This window comes from Fringilla coelebs (assembly GCF_963513975.1).
Source record: "Fringilla coelebs genome assembly, chromosome: Z".
Lineage (NCBI taxonomy): Eukaryota > Metazoa > Chordata > Aves > Passeriformes > Fringillidae > Fringilla > Fringilla coelebs.
The window spans coordinates 372,579-392,478 of record NC_140031.1 but is presented as its reverse complement, the minus strand read 5'-3'; the positions used below and the strand labels follow the sequence as shown (position 1 = coordinate 392,478).

The window sequence follows — 19,900 nt, the reverse complement described above, 5'->3', positions numbered from 1 at the left end:
TGGCAAATGTGTCTGATGCCTTGCTCCTAAAGATGTGACGGTGACCTGTGACCTTCTTCAGTAAATCTGTGTAACATTAATTATCATTTAACAGCAGAATGGTCCCTCTAGGAGAGCTCGTTCTTCAACTGTCACAGGGGGAGAGGAGCCAACGGTAATAAAACTCTTTATCAAGCACTATCTCTAAATAAAATGGGGGGACATTTAGATCTTGTACAATGAGGAACTTTTTTTTTTTTTTAAAGCAGCCATGTGTTGAATGAAATACAGCTATTGAATGAAAACTAACATATTTTTTTCCCAAATTTTTTCAACATTTCTCAAAACACTGCAATTGCACTCAAATACTGGCATGGTTTAGGGACATGGATGTGACATTGAATTATGACAAAGTTGTGCACTAAGTAATTTTTCCATATGGTTGTTGTGATTAAGAAGAGTGTAAGTTAACAAGTTGCCTTTTTTTTTTTACAAACAACAGAGTTTAAAATTTAAAGGTTTTTTATCTATTATAAAATAAGAATTCACTGATTTCTTGCCTGAGCAGCCTTCTGTGGCTTACGTGCACACCACGCCGGGCTTGCCTTCGGGCTGGGAGGAGCGCAAGGATGCCAAGGGCCGGACCTACTACGTCAACCACAACAACCGGACCACAACGTGGACACGGCCCATCATGCAGGTACCCTGCTGCTTCCTGGGAGCCAGCACTTGGCTTGCCTGAGAGTCATTCAGCTGGGGCAGCTTCCAGAAATCTGAAATGGAAAGGAAATATCATAATCATTGTCATGACAATACAGATGAATCATAAAAAGCTGCAATAATTTGGGATGGTTTTGGTTACTTCTTTTAATTATGTCAAGGCATGGGTTAAGTTGATTGCTGCAGGAGAAGGAATTTCCAGAGATGCAGAAGAGCTCTTAAAAGGAGGCAGATGTGTTTTTTGGATTAAATGTGAAAGTTGGCTCGAGCCACTAATAGAATAGGTTTTTGGCCTTTCCAGTGGATACATTAAATACCCTTTATAGCCTTTAAGGAAATGTGGTTAAGAACAGTAGTGATGATAGCAGTGCCATCAGTTTTTTCATGTCCTGCGCGTGGGCAGTGTTAGTGACATTGTGACCTGGCTTTGCTCTGCACAGCTCGCCGAGGATGGCATGGTGGGGCCGGGCACGAGCAGCAGCAACCACCTGAGTGAGCCGCAGATCCGGCGGCCCCGCAGCCTCAGCTCGCCCACCGTCACCCTGTCAGCGCCGCTTGAGGTGAGCCCCCAGCCGCTCCTGCACCCACACTCCTCACTGCATTGCTTCTAAGTCTCTTTCCAAGGAATTCCAAATGCTGTGGACTGATGTTCGCTGTGATGTGGCTAAGGAATAGCTGAAGTGGCTCCCTACGCAGTCAAAGCCTGTGCGTGTTTGACTTGTGGTGGTGTGGTTCAAACTCTCATCTCAGCTACTCATGGCTGTGCTGAAGAGAGCCAGTTCTTCAGGTTTCCTCTTCATGCTTAAGAGTTTGAAGAGCTGTGGCTCACACAGCCTTGCACTTACAGGCTTTCTTGTAAATGAGATATATTGCCCCTGAAGCACAAAACACTGGTTTTGTCTTTTCCTTGGTAAAATGAAATGTGGACATGTCCAGGTGCAGAGGAAGGTACAGTCAGGTGTAAATACTGGGGACATTGTCATTGTAGAAGAAGGCACGGAACACCATGTCCCTTACACCAAAAGACTGGGCATGTTAGAAGGCACAGATAGAGCTAATTAAGTTCTACTAAATCAGTCCCAGCATTTAATTCTGGTATTAATTCTATGTGGAAAGAAAAGCTATTTGCCGTGAGGCCAGGTTGGCTTGGTTTTGCAGCCCCGAGTGCCATGTGTGCAATGGTGCCGTTTCCTCTCCGCAGGGCATGAAGGACTCTCCGGTGCGCAGGGCAGTGAAGGACACCCTGTCCAACCCCCAGTCCCCACAGCCGTCCCCCTACAACTCCCCCAAGCCCCAGCACAAGGGGGCCCAGAGCTTCCTGCCCCCGGGCTGGGAGATGCGCATCGCCCCGAACGGCCGCCCCTTCTTCATCGACCACAACACCAAGACCACCACCTGGGTAAGGGCGCAGCCGAGGCCCCAGGGCCACGGTCCCATCTCTGTCTTCCTGCTGCATGCCCCTATTTCAGCATGGCACTTGTCTTTGTGTTTTTAAGAGCCAAAAATGTGCATGTGGATGTAAAAGCCCTTGTAGAGTGCATCCTAAGAACAGACCTGTGGTTTTTGAAGCATATCCCTGGATGTAGCAAACATTTAATGGAGTCAGATCTTACATCACCCTAAATCGCTCAGCACTGGAAAATTCATTGCACTGTAGAAATCCTAATAAGGCATGTTTTGTTTTATTCTCCAAAAAGAAAAGAATAACTGTAACATGGGAGGATTTCCAGATAAGTGTGCTTGACTTTGTAGATCTGTCTTGATCTGTTGGATTTACAGTTGCATACCTGTGTTCCAGGAGGATCCACGGCTGAAGTTTCCAGTGCATTTGAGATCCAAAGCGTCTCTGAACCCCAATGATTTGGGCCCTCTTCCTGTAAGTGATGCTGTGCCTGTGTTCTAACCTACACCTCCTATCCCAGGGCTCTGGGCACAGGCTGCTGCAGCTGTTCTTGGAGGCTCTGGAGCCCTGCTGTGCCCTGGGGCCTGCTCAGGCCTTCCAGAGCCAGCCCAGGAGGCTCTAACTCATGGCCTTCTTCTGTGCTACTGAAGTGTTGAGCTTTGCACACTCTTACCTGGGCTGTGTCTGACTGTGCTTTTAGATAATCATAATCACTGCTTAGGAAAAACAGAGCAGATTGTGCCAAGCAAGCTCTATCAGTGCACCAGCATATTCTAGCATTCAGAAATCAGAATAAATTTTCATTTTTCAATGAAACCTCCATCTTTTGCAGAGCAAATCATCAGTTTAATGTCAGAAGTTTTGTCATACTTGTAATCAAAGTATAATGGGGATTTACAGACATGTCAAATGCAGAGCTTTGCTTTGTTTTTAAAATACTCCCAGCCCTTAAAGGTAGAGAGTATGTGTGAAAGCTGACACATTCCTGGTCACAGCAGCAGGAATGCTCTTTGGCTTTAGGAAGCAGCCGTGCTCTTGCAGTTGTCCAGGTACACAGGGTGTGTGTTAGCCTTGGAGGCACTGAAGGCCCAATTACAATTTGTTCTGTTAACTGCAAGGGGCGAAACATGCAGTGAAACCAGGGTAGCCTGACCTATCACTAGCAACAGATTGTTAGTAACAGATTTCACCTCAGTTAAACCTCCTGCTTTGGAGCGAGGGTGGGATGACTACAGAATTTAACACAGGTTTTGCCAACAAGACTGAAGTGAAATAATTTCTCCTCTGTATTTTCTGGCAGCCCAGGCTGGCCAGCATTGCCTGTCCCTACAGCCTGCCATCCGCTCTCCTTTCTGCACTGCAGGCGCTTGGGACATGAGAAAAGGGAAGGGATGAAAAGGGAAGCACTGAGGACTAGGTTAGGACATTCTTATCCCACTGTACAGGGAGCCTGGGTTACACATTTACAGTAAATAACCCACATGGCTTTCAGAAGTGGGTTTCAGGAACAGAAACTTTCAAACTGAGCCATGATGGGCCATGTGTTCCCTGTGATTGTTGGCTCACAGAGGAAATTGGTGGGAATCCTGAGGCAAGAGGTTTCCACTATAAAGTATATTCCCTGCACAGGATGCAGTCACCTATATAAGAGCGAGGTCTGAGTCTGTGTGGATTTGTGGCCTTGCCATTTATGCATCTGGTCACTTGGGGTTTCCTACCTCATAAGCATCTTTGAGACAAGTCCAGTAGGTGTGAGCAATGCACTGCTTCAGGCTGTGTGAGACTGATGCTATTTCACCTACTCTCTCTTTTCTTTGTTTTTATTTCCCATTTCCAGCCTGGCTGGGAGGAAAGAATACACCTGGATGGAAGAACATTTTATATAGACCATAGTAAGTAAGCACTCAGGTACTAGAGCAAATAGAAAAAGGGAGATACTAAGTATTGAAGTGAAAGCTTTGTGATTTTACTCTTCATTTAGGAAGCCAGGTGTTGATATGTGGAGACATTGATACCAGAGACTTAGTGCCCTCCTACGGTACTGTACATTCACTGGAAGCTTGCTTTAATTGGCTCATCAAGCTTTGTCCCTCTCTGACTTGTGAAGCATTAACATTTCCTCTCTGTGGTTTATTTTGTTCTTGTTGATATTTTGGATTTGTTGTTGTTGTTGTTGATGATCCCATGGCTTATTTGCACTTAATAAATTAAAATATAAACTAGGAATAGAAAATAAGATGAGAAAAGATCCTGTAGCCACAGCTCCACATATAGGCAGTGGAGCAATTAGCACTGAGAAGTACTTTCCTCTGCTTTCAGGTCTGTGGCAGTGCTGATTCTGATCTTATTTCCTATTTAGAGCATGTGAAACTGCACCAGCCCATTAATATTCTCCAGTTCTGTTAGTGGAGTTTTAGTGTAAGTGATGTTTCATTGTAGATTTGTCTTCCTAGAGCATCTCAGAACTGCTGTGTGAGTTTTGTTGGTGTTTGGAAACAAAGCAGCCCACAAAGGCTGGGCTGGGTCTTTTTATAATAAGACATTTCTTCACAGCCATAGCTAACTCTCATAACCATCAGAGGAGCGTGCACAGAGTTAAACCTAAACTTACCCATGTTTGACAGAATGAGGTTTGTCCCTCAGTATCACAGACTGCCACGCTCGTCCTTAGAGATGACAATATTAAGTCATTATTAAAAGACTGCCTTTAAAGTAATACCAATTTTGAAATGGTATAAATACTTTTAACTAAACATTAGAAATAATACACTTGTCAAGCACCCAATGAACATCTTCCAAACTTCAGTACAGAGTTATTATCCTTTATCCCTTCTGTAATTGTTTTTCCCAACAGAGATCTGGAAATATAACTATGGCCAATGATTTTTAACTGCTGCCACTAAGGGGTCACAGGATAAAGCTGTCCCATTTAAAACATACGTGTAACTGCTGAGCCTCCCAATCTTTTAAGACTCTTTAATTTTTCAATCTCCTAAAGCTATTTGAGCATGTGTTAGTCTCTAAAATGGAACGTTAAAGTCATACATTAATTAGAATTCCTCAAAGAATTTGTTAGGAAGCAAAATTTATGTGCATCTGAATTCTCCCTCTAGTCTCTTTTGAACTGAGTGGATTTAGCTTCTTATATATAGCATTTTTCACAAAAGTTCAGGGAAGCTTTTGGTAATGCTGCCTGTTTCCAGCAGATGTCCCTTTGGTCCTAGCCTGGTGCCTCAGCACTGCTGTGGTGGCTGGGCTGGGGGGCCTGGAGGGCCAGGGGCTGTGCCACGGCCAGGACACAAAACCAGCAGGACAAGTCTGACAGAGTCAGCTGCTGGTCATGTCCTGTTCCCCTGCTATGTTTTGTACCTCTGCTGCATAGTTCTGCAGTGCTGTTTGTCCTATTTTTGAGATGTTTTTCCCATCCCTGGAAGAAAGTGCCGAAGTCCCCTGCACCCAGCTCAGCCCCTCTGCTGTGCACAGGGCCCAGGAGCACTGAGTACTGATGCAGCACACCCGTGTTACTGGTGCCAGAGGCTGGGTGTGACAGTGAACCCCTCTCCCTGGCTCTCTGGGCCCTTACCTTCCATGGACACCGGTGTTTCCTGTTCCCTGCACACTGCTGCCATTCCTGGGAGCCTCCCAGGAATGTGCTGTCTACCTGTTGGAAGGGATCAGAAGGGAAAAACCATTCTGCAACCATTTTCTGAACCAGTGACTCATGGACAGGGGGGATGAATACACTGAATGGGCTCTCCTCAAAGCCTGTTCACATCCACCTGCACATGGTGATAGTCACAATATGCATCAGTGATTTACACAAGGAATTAGGGGGAAGCACTCCTTAGTTCAGCAGGAAGCAGCAGGGCAGGGAGGAGGAGAGAGGGGCTCACTGGAATGGGATGGGAAGTCAGAGTGAGTCTGGCAAATGGCCACTGCAGTGTGCAGGAAGAGGCTGTGGAAAGAGAATTGCAAAGTGTTGCTCAGAATGGGAGTAATTAGCAGAACTTGGGTTGAAAAGGGCATGAAAAATACCATCACCTGGTCATGAGCTATCTCACCCTGTGATGTATTGACAGGAGTGCCTAAATCCAGCCTGGAGTAACCCTTCTGATGCCGTCAGACCTGGGAATGTCTGGCTGTGAGAGTTCTGTATCTGGCAGGGGGTGCCAAACTTCAGGGAAATAGTGGCCCCATTGGAAAGGCAGGGAGAAGAGGGAATCCTCAAAGGCCTGAGAGCCTGGTTTATGACCGAGACTTGTATTGGTGGGAAGACTCAAATTTTTGAAACTTTTGAAAATGTCGAGACTTTTGAAAATGTTCTTCAAAAATAATGAGTTTGTTATTCACGTCCACTTGGGATAGGACAGAGAATCCTGAGTTACAGTTCCAGGTGAGGTGGTTCATGCCAGACCCTTGTATCCTTGGAACACCATTTTTAATATGGGGTCCCTGTAAGACTCTGAAAAGAAAGTTAGACTGAAATTCGTTGGTGTCATCACACACCCTGAAGTACAGAGAGCAAAGAGGTGACACACTGTCAGTCATTTCCACTTGAGTTACCTCTGATTCCACAGAAAACTGGCACTCTGGTTTGTGGCTGCTGGTGTCAAGAAGGTGACCAGAGAACTTTGTAGAAGGGAATTGCAGTGTAGGGGTTGAAAACAGATAGGGCGGGGCTGGGTGTCCACCTTGGCAGCAGCTCTGCTCCATGCATCTCTGGGGTCTGGAGCTCAGGCTGGCGGCCCTCCAGCATTCCTATAAGTGATAAATAGCTCTAATGTGTGAAGGGAAATAAAATAGTATTTTACTATTAAATTAACTAATAGATCAAGTGTCTTGAAACGTGCAATCATTTAGAATTTTCTCCAGTTAACATTTGCTGAATGACACCTTTCAGATCCCAGTCCCTCTTAAACCAGCTTCGGATTTAAACTTAAAGCCCTTTTTCCAGTTCTAGAGATGTGGAAAATGCGATCTTGATTCCTGATACCCAGTTCCTAACCTAGAGCAGTGTCTGTATCAAACAGAGGGGTGGCAGGCCAAGGGTGACCAACACCTTGCCACTGCAGGTGGCACCTGGGATGGGGTTTGGAGCATTGTCTTATTGTTGCAACACCATTGTTTTGTTGTGATTCTGTTGTGTTCAGAATCTTGGGAGGAGCAGCTGTCTGGAGGCAGGGAAGGGGAGTCCCACCATGGTCCTGTAGAACCTTTCCTGTCATCCTCCTGGTGCTCTTCAAAGCTGTAGATGGAAAGAACTGGGCTGTGTTGTGCCACTGCCAGCATCTCCGTTGGTCATAACTGGGTGATTTTCTTGCACCAAAACAGGACAGTTCTGCCTCCCTTTACCTTCTCATTAAATCAGAGTCTAGGAAAAATGTTACTCCCTCCAAATCTAGAAGTACGATACTTCAGCTGTCTATGCAAAATTTCCAAAGTAACCTAGGGTGTCATTGCCAAAAGTTCTGGGTTCCTTTACCTGTCGGGCTGTGCTTTTCCAATCCCAGCCCATGTTCAAATGAACATGTTCACTCACTCCTGCAGATGTTGCCATCAAAGCAGTGCAAGTTCCCTGGGTTCTGGGGTAGTTCTGTGTTTTTGAGTGGATGTTTTCAACTAAACAGTGTGTTGGAGCTGGGGAGGGTGGGGAGACACAAGCCTTTGCTAACCCTGACAGACCTGAGCAGTGCTAGGGAGAAATTTACAGTGTGGTACCAGAGAAGCCATGGGATCGTTTCTTTTGTTATTTGCAGATAACAAAATTACCCAGTGGGAAGACCCCAGGCTGCAGAACCCAGCCATCACAGGCCCAGTAAGTACTGCTGTGGGATCTTCCATGAAATGCCCAGACTGGGTACAGCTGGAACAGCAGCAGGCCCTGCCTGCTCCCCAGATCAGGGGTGGGCAGCCTGGAGAGCAGGAGCTCTGCCAGTCCACATCCTAAGTCAGAAAAAGCTGGGAATGTCACACCAAGCTCTGGGCAGTCTCCCAGATTGTCCAGGGTTTGGGGTGCTCATGGAGAAGTGCTCCTATTTCCCCATTGCCTGGGTCATTACTGACAGTAGGATTTTACTGAGCTGATGCATCGTTCTATTGATTTTGGGATCTGTGGGCAATGAAAAGCTCTTTACACTTGGGAGGAGAGAGGTGGGCCTATGTAGATTCAAAGGGTGAAAAAAAAAAGACCAAAAAAAAAAGGGTCTCTCAGTTTAAGAGACATAAAGCTTCCTGCAGATAAACAGGGGTTTCAGAATATCAGCCTTAGAAAAAAATAAACACAGCATTTTACTTCAGTATCAAATTTTAAACATATCAAAGAGTGATTCTTTGACTTTTTTCGCTGGGTTATGCCAATTTATGCCATTTTATGGTATTCTGAGTGATGAGACTTCCAATCCCAAGATGTTTCCTGGTGCCAAGAGTACCTTTTTATTCTGCATAAGTCCTTGGGACCTTTGAGAGTTTCAGGACACAGCAGATCAGCCTGCTGCATGGTTAAATTCCAATTGCTTAGTAATAATATCAATAGTAGTCACTTTTTGACCATAGTTAGTTTTGGAGGGATTTACTCATTTATCAGGCATTTAAAACTGGAGATCCTCACACACAGCACTCTGCAAATTGCTAATAGGCTTCTCCCCAGAAATGCAGAGTATAAATGAGAGAGACTATTTGAGAAAGTTTGTTTGAAGGAAATGAAATTATCACAGTCTGCTTGAGCAACTGACAGTGGTTTGTTTGTTGTATATAACGGAAAGCAGGAGCTAATCAATTTCACAGAGGCACTAAGGATCCATCTGAACACTTTCAATAATATTTCTGGTGGCATGACAAACAGAATTACTTCAATTGCATTTCATGTAGTGTTTAAATAAAGGAAACACATAGAAAGATTATTTAATGGCTGTAGTAAAGTCATATTATCATCAGTAAAATGATCAGAGTAAAATGATGTCATATTGTGGGATTTTTAAATCTCTCCTGGCTGCTGTGCCTCATGGGTGGGTTCAGGGGAGCCCATAGCACAGGCTGTGGGTTGTACATCCCTTTTGAATGCTGTGGGGTATCAAAGTGCTGAGTAGCAGGAATGACACCTCCTCCCACTGCTCCCAACAGGCAGTGCCATACTCCAGGGAGTTCAAGCAGAAGTACGACTATTTCCGCAAGAAGCTGAAGAAACCTGTGAGTAGAATCAGCTCAGGGGCTGCAGGACACACCTGCCAGGTTACTGCAGGGGGCTGCTCATCAGGGGCTCAAGTAGGAGCCAAAATCATGAAGCAAAGTTTGAATTTGATTGGTTTCTCAACAAAAAGCTTTTCTAAGTCTTTAAGACTCATTCTAGATAGATGCAAATGCCCTTAAAATAGAGCACAGTCAATCTTTCTCCTTTTTTGTTTTGTTCGTTTGATACTTTTCTTGTCATTTTCATCAAATATTTACCATAGAAGTCTGCAGCACTGTTCTGGAACTGGCCCAGTTTCCCCCATGCTCTCAGCCTGTGAATTGGGAGAGCACTGGGAAATAAAACCATGGGGTACTGGAACACCAGGTTTCTGAGCTGTCACTGGGCTGTTGTCAACCAGTAATTTACCCAAAGACTTATTTCTTGAGACTAACAATGGTAATCTAATCTTCTTTCACACAGGCTGACATACCCAACAGATTTGAGATGAAATTACACAGAAATAACATTTTTGAAGAGTCCTACAGAAGAATCATGTCCGTGAAGAGACCCGATGTACTAAAAGCCAGGCTCTGGATTGAATTTGAGTCAGAAAAAGGACTTGACTATGGAGGTGTGGCCAGAGAATGGTTTTTTCTCTTGTCCAAGGAGATGTTTAACCCTTACTATGGTCTCTTTGAATACTCAGCAACGTAAGTGTCCATTAAGTATTTGTATTCTCAAGGGATATACTTTACATTTTGCATAAGAGGCAAAGTTGCTCTGGGCAGAAATAGCTCCTCCTTCCCAGGGTGCCCTGGGCAGCCCCACAGCCCTGTTCCTGCTGCCCTTCAGAGAGCCTCTGGAATTCTCCCTGAGAACCTAGAAAACATTTCCACTGCTCAGACAATATCCAGGGCAGCAAAACTGCATTTTTTGAGGCCAGTAATGGTGAAGGGACCAATGCCACAGAAAAGCCCCTTTCCTCTGCCACCCAGAGCTCCAGCACTGCTCAGAATGCAGCTGCTCGTTCACACAGCAGTGGCCTCCCAGAACTGTAAAATGGGGCCTGCCCAGCTTTAAAATCTTGGAGCAATCCGTTAGTGCAAGGGGAGAGGGCATCTCTTGCTCACAGTGGGTTTGGTTTGCTGCTGGGTCAGTCCTTCAGCCCTCAGTGGCTCCGTGGTGGGGCAGACTGGAAAGGACTTGGACACAGCCCCATGGCGCTGTTGAAGGGACATGCCCCTAAGCACAGGTTATTTATTAACATATCTGAGTATGTGCTTATTTAAAGACTTGGTTCTTTAGCTATTTTTTTTCTTTCCCCAAAAAAGGGACAACTATACACTTCAGATTAATCCTAATTCAGGTCTCTGTAACGAAGACCATCTGTCCTACTTCACGTTCATTGGCCGGGTGGCCGGCCTGGCCGTGTACCACGGGAAGCTGCTGGACGGTGAGTCCTGCTCCTGCTCTGCTGCTGCCACTGGGCTTTGGGGAAGGAAATGCACCTGCTTGAGAGCCCTGGGTTCTGGGGACAGTCTGAGACTGGCACTGTTGAGACTTAAATGGTGATTCACAAAATTACGGTGGCTTACTCAACAAGTGGGTTTCATACAAAGTTTTGCTCCTTTCTCCACTCAGGTTAAAACTCTAGAACCAGCATGAGCACTGTCCATGGAGGAGAAGCATGGAATTTGTATCAGTCATTCCCATGCAAACCTGCAGCCAAACTAGGGGGGTCAAATGCAGCATATTTTGATATGTAAAATTATTGCTGAAGGATTTGATTACAATTTCTGCTGCATTTTGAAATCTCACACCAGGCAGACATTACTGATCAGATTTTCCTGAGCCCTGGTGCAGAATAGGAAACAGAGGAATCCTGAGCAGAGGAAGCTCAGCAGCCTGGTTTTCAAGCAACTCCTTGGAGAGAGGAGCAGTGATTTTAAATGGGATAGTGTGCCCTGAGCTGAATTCGCCAGCTCTCTCTGCCATTAATATTAGGGTAGTCAGTGGAATATGGTAGTTAGTGGATAATTGCAGACACTGAAAAATTGGGCTTTCTGTGCCTCAATAAACCTGAGCTGCTGTGATGCTGTTGCAGTTGCAGGACTGTTACAGTCAGGAGGTAAGAGGAAATGCCAGGGGTGGTGCCCTCAAGCAGTCATACCTTTGTGGAATGTGCAGGGCAGGGCATGTAATGCTCTCCTCTCTCGCGCAGGCTTCTTCATCAGACCTTTCTACAAGATGATGCTGGGCAAGCCCATAACGCTGAAGGACATGGAATCAGTGGTAAGACTCCATTTAACCCGTGCCAGGGCTCACAGGCCCTGGGTTTCTACAACTCTGCACTAACTGCCCATTTTCAAACTGCCTAATTGTGATCTGCCCTAGGATAGCGAATACTACAACTCTCTGAAGTGGATCCTGGAAAACGACCCTACAGAGCTGGATCTCATGTTCTGCATAGACGAGGAAAACTTTGGACAGGTATGTAAAGGTTATTTACATCTTAGAACTGGTTCTTGCCAACAAGTACCTCAGTACTGAGCAGAGTCTTGTGTGGTGAATGCACTGATCAGCCTTCACCTCGCTGTGTTCCCAGCTGGGGCTGGGGGTGCCACATTCCTGCCAGGGAGCCACAACATCCCTGGGACAAGCTGGATATGTAGCTGAGTAAAATACTTGCAAGGAGGAGGAATAAAGGGGACCCACAGTCTATGGGGACATGGTGCAAGCCCAGGGATTGCTTGGCTTTCTGAGGTCGAAGGTGTTCTCAGAGGAGAGTGGCAGAATGATGCCAGGGAGGTCCTCTCTGTCGTGCCTGTTACAGCGGCAACTGGTACGACAGGAGGAAGCTGCCAGGTTTAAAAGGGTCACAGTCAATGGGTAACTTTTGCCATTACAAATGAAAATGTTGTAGACATTAAATTAATTTGCGTAGAGGCTTTTATGTCCTAAAAGCTTAGAGGCTTTTATGACACTAAGACCTTTTAGTGTCTTCCCTTTGTTTACTTCAGACCTGGATCCTGGCTCCAGGTACAACTGGACCTGGGGACTATAGGGCCTTTTATAAAAACTTACTTCAACAATTCAAACTATGCACTCAATGTCCTGTCAAAAACATTCTGATCCACTTTTCAGTGTGTACTGCCTTTTTCCTGAAGCAACATAAGGTTATGGATTACATGGAGAACTAGGGAGAGTGTTGAAGCCACAGAATAGAGAGGTTTTGTAATATACTGGTTGGCTTTGGCAGTTTCAAGATGTGATTTAGCTTCTTTTATTATAAAACCTTATAATTTTGTATATGTAAAGTACGTACTTAGTGGTTATATTTTATATAAATATATAATTTTATTATTATAAATAATAATTTGAATAAAATTATTAGTAAATGGCCAGCCTCTCTCTGCCAGTTTTCTCTTCTGTCAGCGCAAATTTGTTCAAAAGTGTAAATCAATTTACTAATGATTTCCTGATACTGCTTGTAAAATGCTGTTTAGGGAGAGTGGGTTCTGGGAGAAAGTCCCAGATGTCCTCAAATAACAGGAGGTATTTTGGTCTTCTGAAATATAGACATATCAAGTGGACCTGAAGCCCAATGGGTCTGAAATCATGGTAACAAATGAAAACAAGCGGGAATACATTGAGTAAGTATCATTATGGAACATGCCTGGGGGTAAGAAGGAGCAATTCTACTTACAATTGACCCTGCTGCAATTCCTGTCCTTTGTACTGCACAAGAGCATCAGGGATCACTGGGAAAAAAAAAAATCTTACTGTTATCATTGGTTATATCCAGTCAGACATAAGAACAAAGAGTAAATTAAATTACATCTTTTGTTCTCCTGAAATTCCCCCCCATGGAAATGTGCATCTCCAACATCTGGCTCAAGTTCAGATGAGCCAGAATGTGCTCTCCAGCCTGACCCTCATCCCATTGTCCTCCTCTGCCAGTCACAGACCAGAGCCAGGATTCCAGTGCCAGCATTCCTAGCAAAAATTGGCCAAATCTGAAACTAGGTTTTGTTTTCAGCTTTCCCAGTTCTTTTGCCTACCAGGATGTAAAATGCTGAATTCACTTATACCTGCTGGCATTTTAAATGAGGGCCTTTTCCAAGGTGAAAGTCATTAAAATTGATACATTCATGGAAATTAGGAATTAATTTCCAGTGCCTGGACCTGGACCAATTCCATGCTTGGAACTGATTTTTTATGCTTGCACCTGTGAGGTGTTTCTGCTGTGGTTGACTGCTACTGAAAGCAAGGTGTCCCTTTGATGCTGCAGTTTATTTCTTTATTTATAGGTGAGATGCTGTCCTGACAGCTCTCCTCAGAGCTTGCAGACTTTGCTGGGAATTTTTAATTACTCAGTGCTCTGGAAGATTAAAATGTCTGCTCACGTAGGTACCTACAGGAGCAAAAATAGTCCCACTGTGATTTGGTCACAGTCACTGGGGTTTTTGGTTTGTTTCTTCAAAATTCCATCAGTCACTAGCCAATAAATTGGAACAACGGGTGAAAGCTGCTTAGTTACCTGAAGTTGCTGAATTTGTAAATGACAAAGTGAAAGCACTTGGGGTTGCTGAAACCTCTGAACACTTGGCTGAGACCTGCTAATGAGTTTGTTTTTCTGATGGGGTTTTGTTTCTTTCTGCAGCCTGGTCATCCAGTGGAGGTTTGTCAACAGAGTGCAGAAACAAATGAATGCCTTTCTGGAGGTGAGGCTCTTTAGCTCCTTTCTTTCACAAAAGTAGGGATTTTTTTTTCTAACACAGATTTCTTACCCACTGGTTTCTCTGAAAAGGGAGCAGGGAGCTTGTCAGGGAATGAAAATAGAATACTTACCTTTATGCTTTTTCATTTTATCTTGTGTAAGAATATGTCATCTTTCCCTTATGAGAATAAGGTCATGCTCTTTCAAGTTTAATTATTTGAGCTTGAAGTAATTTGGTCATTGATGTTTTTAATTAGGATTTATGTGGGATGAGAGTTTTAACTTTGCTCTTTTTCTATTTAGGGATTCACAGAACTGCTTCCTATTGATCTAATTAAAATTTTTGATGAAAATGAACTGGAGGTGAGTCAATTTGGTGCCCCAAGCTGACAGTTCTCTGACAGATGTGTCATGTGTCATGAGCTCTTCAGTCATCCATCTCTCTCCCTTAGGGAATGTGCAGACACAGCTGTCTTGCTCAGAGTTGGAAATTAGATGTTTCTTCCTAATTAATGAATCTATTCATGACATGCAAAGAACTGCACTCAGGGAAGTGGTTGAGGGTGTGCCTCTAAAGCCTGGAAGTAGCTTAGTGGATAAGTGCCATCATGCCTCTGCCAGTCACATTTAAGCCAAGCACGTGGAAGTTGCTGTCACATTATGGCGGTGTGCAGCGATTCTCCAGTGACTGGAATACTCTGTGAAGAAGCTCTGACTCTCCCCTGTATGTGCATAGATGACTGAAGGTCAGAGCCCTGAGGGGCAGTGACACCTTGTCACCCCGTGAGCGCAGGGAAACACACACTCATTCACATCCCACCGTTGTGTTTCCCTGCAGTTACTGATGTGTGGCCTTGGTGATGTAGATGTCAATGACTGGAGACAACACACCATCTACAAAAATGGTTACTGCCCAAATCATCCTGTTATCCAGTGGTTCTGGAAGGTAAGACTGGCACCACCTCTGACTGGTCCTGTAAGTGAAAGTTATTGCCCTTTTATGCAATCATTTTTCTTCATGAAAACTGCTAAGAAGGGGGGGTATTGTGCTGGGGGGCAGGACCTGCTCCCATCTCGCTCAGTGAGGGCAGGTGTAACTCTTGCTGGAGCAGCCCATGGATGGCACCTGGAGCATAGACAATCCATTGTGTCCTGAGGGTTGGCTCACACAAAAGGTGATTCCTGCTGGCTTTGGGCTGCTCTTAGGGCCCATCCAGGCCGGGGTAGGAGGCTGAGGCTGACGGCGTCCATTTGCCAACAGGCTGTTCTGCTGATGGATGCTGAGAAGCGGATCCGGCTCCTGCAGTTTGTGACCGGGACGTCACGCGTGCCTATGAACGGATTTGCTGAACTTTACGGTGAGCTGCTCACGGCAATCCAGCCAGCCTCTGACCCACATGTGGCACTCAGCTGGAAATGCTGATCTCTGAGCTGACCTCCTTGGCATTGTGCAAGCTCTGAAACCAGCTCACTGGGCTTGGAAAGAAAGAACCACATTCATGTGGCTTTAATGTACCTGTTACAGGTGAAGAATCCAGCCCACAGCTGATGCCATATTTCACGTTAAAAATAATGTTGAGGCAGTCTCTGTAGTGTCCAGCAGTTTCTGTTTCATATGGTTTTCATTTTCACCCAGGTTCAAATGGTCCTCAACTGTTTACAATAGAGCAGTGGGGAAGTCCTGATAAGCTGCCCCGGGCTCACACCTGGTAAGTCAAAGCATAAATTCCAGTGCTGCTCCTGCCAGAAGGGCCATGCTGCTGACCATGCATCAAACAGCATTTGATCCTGTGGGTGCCCAGTGCCTTCATAAACTGAGAAACTGAAGGATATTATTTTATTTCCCACATCCTAGTAAGTGTGTAATGAACTACAGCAAGTCAAACATCACCAGCCATAAAAAGCCCATAAATCATTGGATAATTCAAAATGTAAGATTATAAGATAATTTAACCCTGGTTTTTTATAAATTTTGCAAACTTTGAAAGCATCCAGTACAAATTTGTCTTGCTCTGTTACGTTTCAGGAATGTGGCTTTTTAAAGAAAAATGGTGCTGAATAGACTATCAGTACAGACTGGGGAATCTTTCTGTGAAACTAATAATTCTATAGAATAATGATCTTTAATTAAAAAAAAAAAAAAAAAAACAAACCTGAAAACAAAAGCACAAAACCTACCAAACACAACAATACTACCCTGAACACACTGCAAAATCAACCCATCCTCTTTGGGTTCCAGTTCTTTGCTAGCTTTTACCTTCAGAAGATTTACTCTTGGATGTTTAATCTTTTTCCCCTCTAGAGAGCAAAGGATCTGTGCTCTAAATCCAGAATATCTTTGCTGAGCTTCAAGAAATCAGTCCTTTGACAAAGATTGTTTTCCATCATCTAAATACAGTGAAGGGCTTTCTGTTGGCTTTTTTCCTCTCCAAAGTGATTGTTACCAAATTCCTGCTTCCAGCTTTCCAAAGAAAGGCAGCACACAGAGAGCTGGAGAGCTCACCCTGGGCAGGTGTGAAATATGCAGGGAACGCTGTGGACCACAAGCTGCATTCTTAATCAAGACCCTTAATTATTTAATCTTTTCTAGTTCTTTAAAACTCTGTTTTCCCGTGAATTTGAGTGACCCTTGCTTTGTCCCTTCCAGCTTTAATCGCCTAGACTTACCTCTGTATGAATCTTTCGAGGACCTGCGGGAGAAGCTCCTCATGGCTGTGGAGAATGCCCAAGGGTTTGAAGGGGTGGATTAACTTTGCAGCAGCCATTCCCTCTCCAAGCACGTTCTGCTGGCTTTGGCACCTGCCCGAGGGACTCCGAGAGCTCGTGGCACAGCAGTTGCCTGGCGCTGGCTCTGGAGCAAAGCCCGGCAGTGCGGGAGCCGAGCCCCGAGGCTGGGGCTGTCACCTGGGGTGGCCTTGCTGATGTTCCCGCACCAGTTGCGAACTGATCACATTTCAGCAGGACTTACTCTATTTATGTTGTGCCTCTGTAGGCAAAGCCCTTAATAAACATTTTACACAATTTCTAATGGCAATGAACGGAATTAATCATTTTACAGGTATAGTATTACAACTTCATGTTTACTTCTTAATTGATTTAAGCATTTTCAGATTTTATTTCATTACAATTAAATATCATATACTTGGAAAAATGAGCATTTTTCTTAATTTCATACCAGACTTTTTTTTCAAAGCACGTTGAGCCTTGTGTTCCTAAACCAGGAGAGTAGGAGAAAGCTCTGTTGGAAGCTTTCTCTCCACGGGCTGTCTCTCAAAAGCAACTCTCTTCATTAAGCACATCACTGTTGTTCTGTATCCAGAAGTATGGGTTGGATGTTGCATTTTTGTATAAGTACTAGAAGAGTGTCAAGGCATAGCAGAGCCCTGACACAGCATGTCCAGATCTCTGTTCTACTGAAACTGCCTCGTTACTGCCAAGCTGTACATGTGCTACAAAGCATCTGGGCTGGGGCTGGCATTTAACCCTTTTAGGAGAACATGCTGAACCCTGTCATTCTCTCTGTACAGTGATTCGTTTGCCATCCTTTCTGCATTCCAGTTTGCAATGGATGCATTCCAAATGAAATCTGGCACTCTGGAACACAGCTCTGTTCTGGCTCCTGTTTGTGTGCACTTGCTAATGAACCTAATTAACACTGGGGTTGTTCATTTCTAACAGCGCTGACTCTGAAGGTACTTTCTGTACCGCCAGGAAGGCAAACCTGGTTTGAGCATAAGTTAATGGGATTCTACTCCTTCCCACTACACATGTCCTTCTATGGTGAATTTGGCTGCTGCTGTGTAAGAGAAAACCCCACCAGCTCCAGACTGGAGCCTGCAGACATGTTCCTCAGTAATTGTTTCTGTGATTTCTTTTTTTACTTACAAAGATTTATTTAATATACACTGCTATCTAATCGATTTTGTTACCTGTTGCATGCCTAATCTATAATGTCTGAGTTGCATCTGTTTTCTGGCAGATTAAAGGTGACAGATTTGTGCTTGCCCCAGTGCAGTAACATGGTGACAGCACTGCTGGAGCAGGGCTGGTTCCACTGACCTGCAGCTCTGCCCCAGCCTGCTCCCCAGCATCCAAGCAAGATGACACCACTTGCCAAAACAAACTTCCACCTCACTGCCAACAGTTTTTGAGCCCTAGCCTTACCTGCATCCAGCCACGCTGCAGAGCCTGGGATACAGCATCACCCAGCTGGGAAGAAGCCTCACTGCCAGTAGCATTCAGCAGTTATGGTCCCATCCTGAGGAAGATTAGGGCAGTACTTGAGTGCAGTCCACGATTCCCTCTCTATTAAATATGCTTCCTGACATTCCTGCCTGACCTTTTCCATCTGAGGAGCGAGCTGGAACACAAGACAGTGACTGGCATCAGAGTAGACAAGAATGCCAGACTGACTGCTTGGCTCTGGGGATAGAAGAGATAAATCCAGGTATTCCCACTGACCTGTACATTAAGCACAGCTGATTCTAACGCGGAACCCCGGAGAGTCCCGGCAGGCAGGGCCCAGGCGACGTCAGGGGCGGGGCCAGGCGGCTTCAGGAGCGGTCCCGACACAGGTGCGCGGGGCGGGGCCGAGGTGATTTAACCCCCGGAAATTGCCCGTCGGCCATTTGCTCACTATGAGCGCGGTCAGAATAGGAGCTCCTTGTCCCGGCTTCCCAGGTGAGTCCTGGGGGCTTCGGCTTCCCCATCTCTCCCTCTCCTTTCTTCCCGAATTCCTTTTCTTTCTCCCCCTTCCCTCTACCCCCAGAACCTCCCCGCCTTCCCCACCCCCACCTAGCCCTCCTTCCTTCTCCCCATATTCCGTTCTCTATTTCACCCCCTTTCCTCGGCCCCCCCAAAAACAACGCTCCTCCCCCCCTCCTACCACTCCTTTCTCCTCCCCGTATTCTTCTTCCTTCTCCCCCATCCCTCTGCCTCCCAAAACCGCCCAGCCCACCTAGCCCTCCTTCCTTCTCCCCGTATTCCTTTTCTTTCTGCCCCTTTCTCCCCCCAAACTTGGGTAGAGCGAGCCGCAGAGAAAGTGGGGGAGAGGAAGGAGAGCATCAGGTCTCACCCGCCAGGTGTCGGAGGAGCGGCCCGAGCAGGGCCCCGGTATCACCCTGGGCGCGGTTGAGAGCGGCGGGGGGGAACAGTTCCTTCTGCCCGCGGCGATCCAGCCGCGCTCGTTCCGCTGCGTCCCCCGGGGTGCGGTGGCCTTGGGAGCCCGTGGGGTCCTGGGGCTGGCACGGGCGGGCCCCGAGCCCCGCCCGCTTCCATGCGCGATCCAGTGGCTGTTCCAGGGAAAAGCACCGTCCTCCTGGCGGGCCCGGCACCGGCACAGACCCGGTTCCCCACGGCCTCGGACCCCCGGCGGGACCCCAGCCCCGCGCCGGCCGGAGCGGGGCTTGGTCCCAGCACCCGTCTTAGAGTGGCTCTTCCCGTCTGCGGCAATGCCGCTCCCGGTCCCAGCCCCAGTCCCGCCTCGATCGTCCCGCCCCAGGACTCACACACCAACCGCCGAGGAAGAGGTGGTTGTGCCCAGCTTCCACAATAGACCCGAATCCCGGGGCCTAGATCCCGGCCCCAGGGGAGCGCCTCGGGCTCCGCGCAGCGCCGGGAGCAGCCCCTGGTCCGAGTTTTCGCGTAACGCCGAGCGGCGATCCCAGCACATGCCAAGACGAGCAGCCACCGCAGAAAGCAGGGCGGGTGCGGATCCGCCGGGATTTACGGGCGCGGGCGGGGCGGGGCCCCGGGGGCCAGGGCCGGCACAGGTGTGGCGGGCGGGGCCGGCACAGGTGTGTGGGGCCCCAGAGCGGCTGCGCGGGGCGGGGCCTTAGGTGATTTAAACTGCGGGGAGGGCCGGCGGAGCCATTTGCTCCTCGGCGCTTGGTGAGTGAGGCTGCGGCCGGCT

At 46.5% G+C, this 19,900-nt stretch overlaps 1 protein-coding gene across 11 annotated transcripts in view; it reads left to right on the top strand.

The window, feature by feature from the left end:
• The window catches only part of NEDD4L (NEDD4 like E3 ubiquitin protein ligase), an 81,766-nt gene extending 63,277 nt beyond the window's left edge, over window positions 1–18,489 (top strand). For 5 of the 11 annotated variants that reach the window (XM_084225666.1, XM_084225664.1, XM_084225670.1 and 2 more), the window contains 20 exons: window positions 95–154; window positions 548–679; window positions 1,140–1,259; window positions 1,901–2,098; window positions 2,498–2,575; window positions 3,939–3,993; window positions 4,083–4,139; window positions 7,858–7,916; window positions 9,221–9,286; window positions 9,750–9,979; window positions 10,601–10,722; window positions 11,491–11,561; window positions 11,664–11,759; window positions 12,849–12,922; window positions 13,933–13,993; window positions 14,293–14,352; window positions 14,828–14,935; window positions 15,251–15,347; window positions 15,626–15,698; window positions 16,637–18,487. In XM_084225666.1, the coding sequence (XP_084081792.1) occupies window positions 95–154; window positions 548–679; window positions 1,140–1,259; window positions 1,901–2,098; window positions 2,498–2,575; window positions 3,939–3,993; window positions 4,083–4,139; window positions 7,858–7,916; window positions 9,221–9,286; window positions 9,750–9,979; window positions 10,601–10,722; window positions 11,491–11,561; window positions 11,664–11,759; window positions 12,849–12,922; window positions 13,933–13,993; window positions 14,293–14,352; window positions 14,828–14,935; window positions 15,251–15,347; window positions 15,626–15,698; window positions 16,637–16,739 (1,920 nt within the window). In that variant the 3' untranslated portion in view covers window positions 16,740–18,487. Of the gene's footprint in view, window positions 1–94; window positions 155–547; window positions 680–1,139; window positions 1,260–1,900; window positions 2,099–2,497; window positions 2,576–3,938; window positions 3,994–4,082; window positions 4,140–7,857; window positions 7,917–9,220; window positions 9,287–9,749; window positions 9,980–10,600; window positions 10,723–11,490; window positions 11,562–11,663; window positions 11,760–12,848; window positions 12,923–13,932; window positions 13,994–14,292; window positions 14,353–14,827; window positions 14,936–15,250; window positions 15,348–15,625; window positions 15,699–16,636 lie in introns of those variants that run through there. The other 6 variants (XM_084225672.1, XM_084225669.1, XM_084225671.1 and 3 more) reach the window with 5 other exon arrangements.
• The last annotated feature ends 1,411 nt before the right edge of the window (window positions 18,490–19,900 follow it).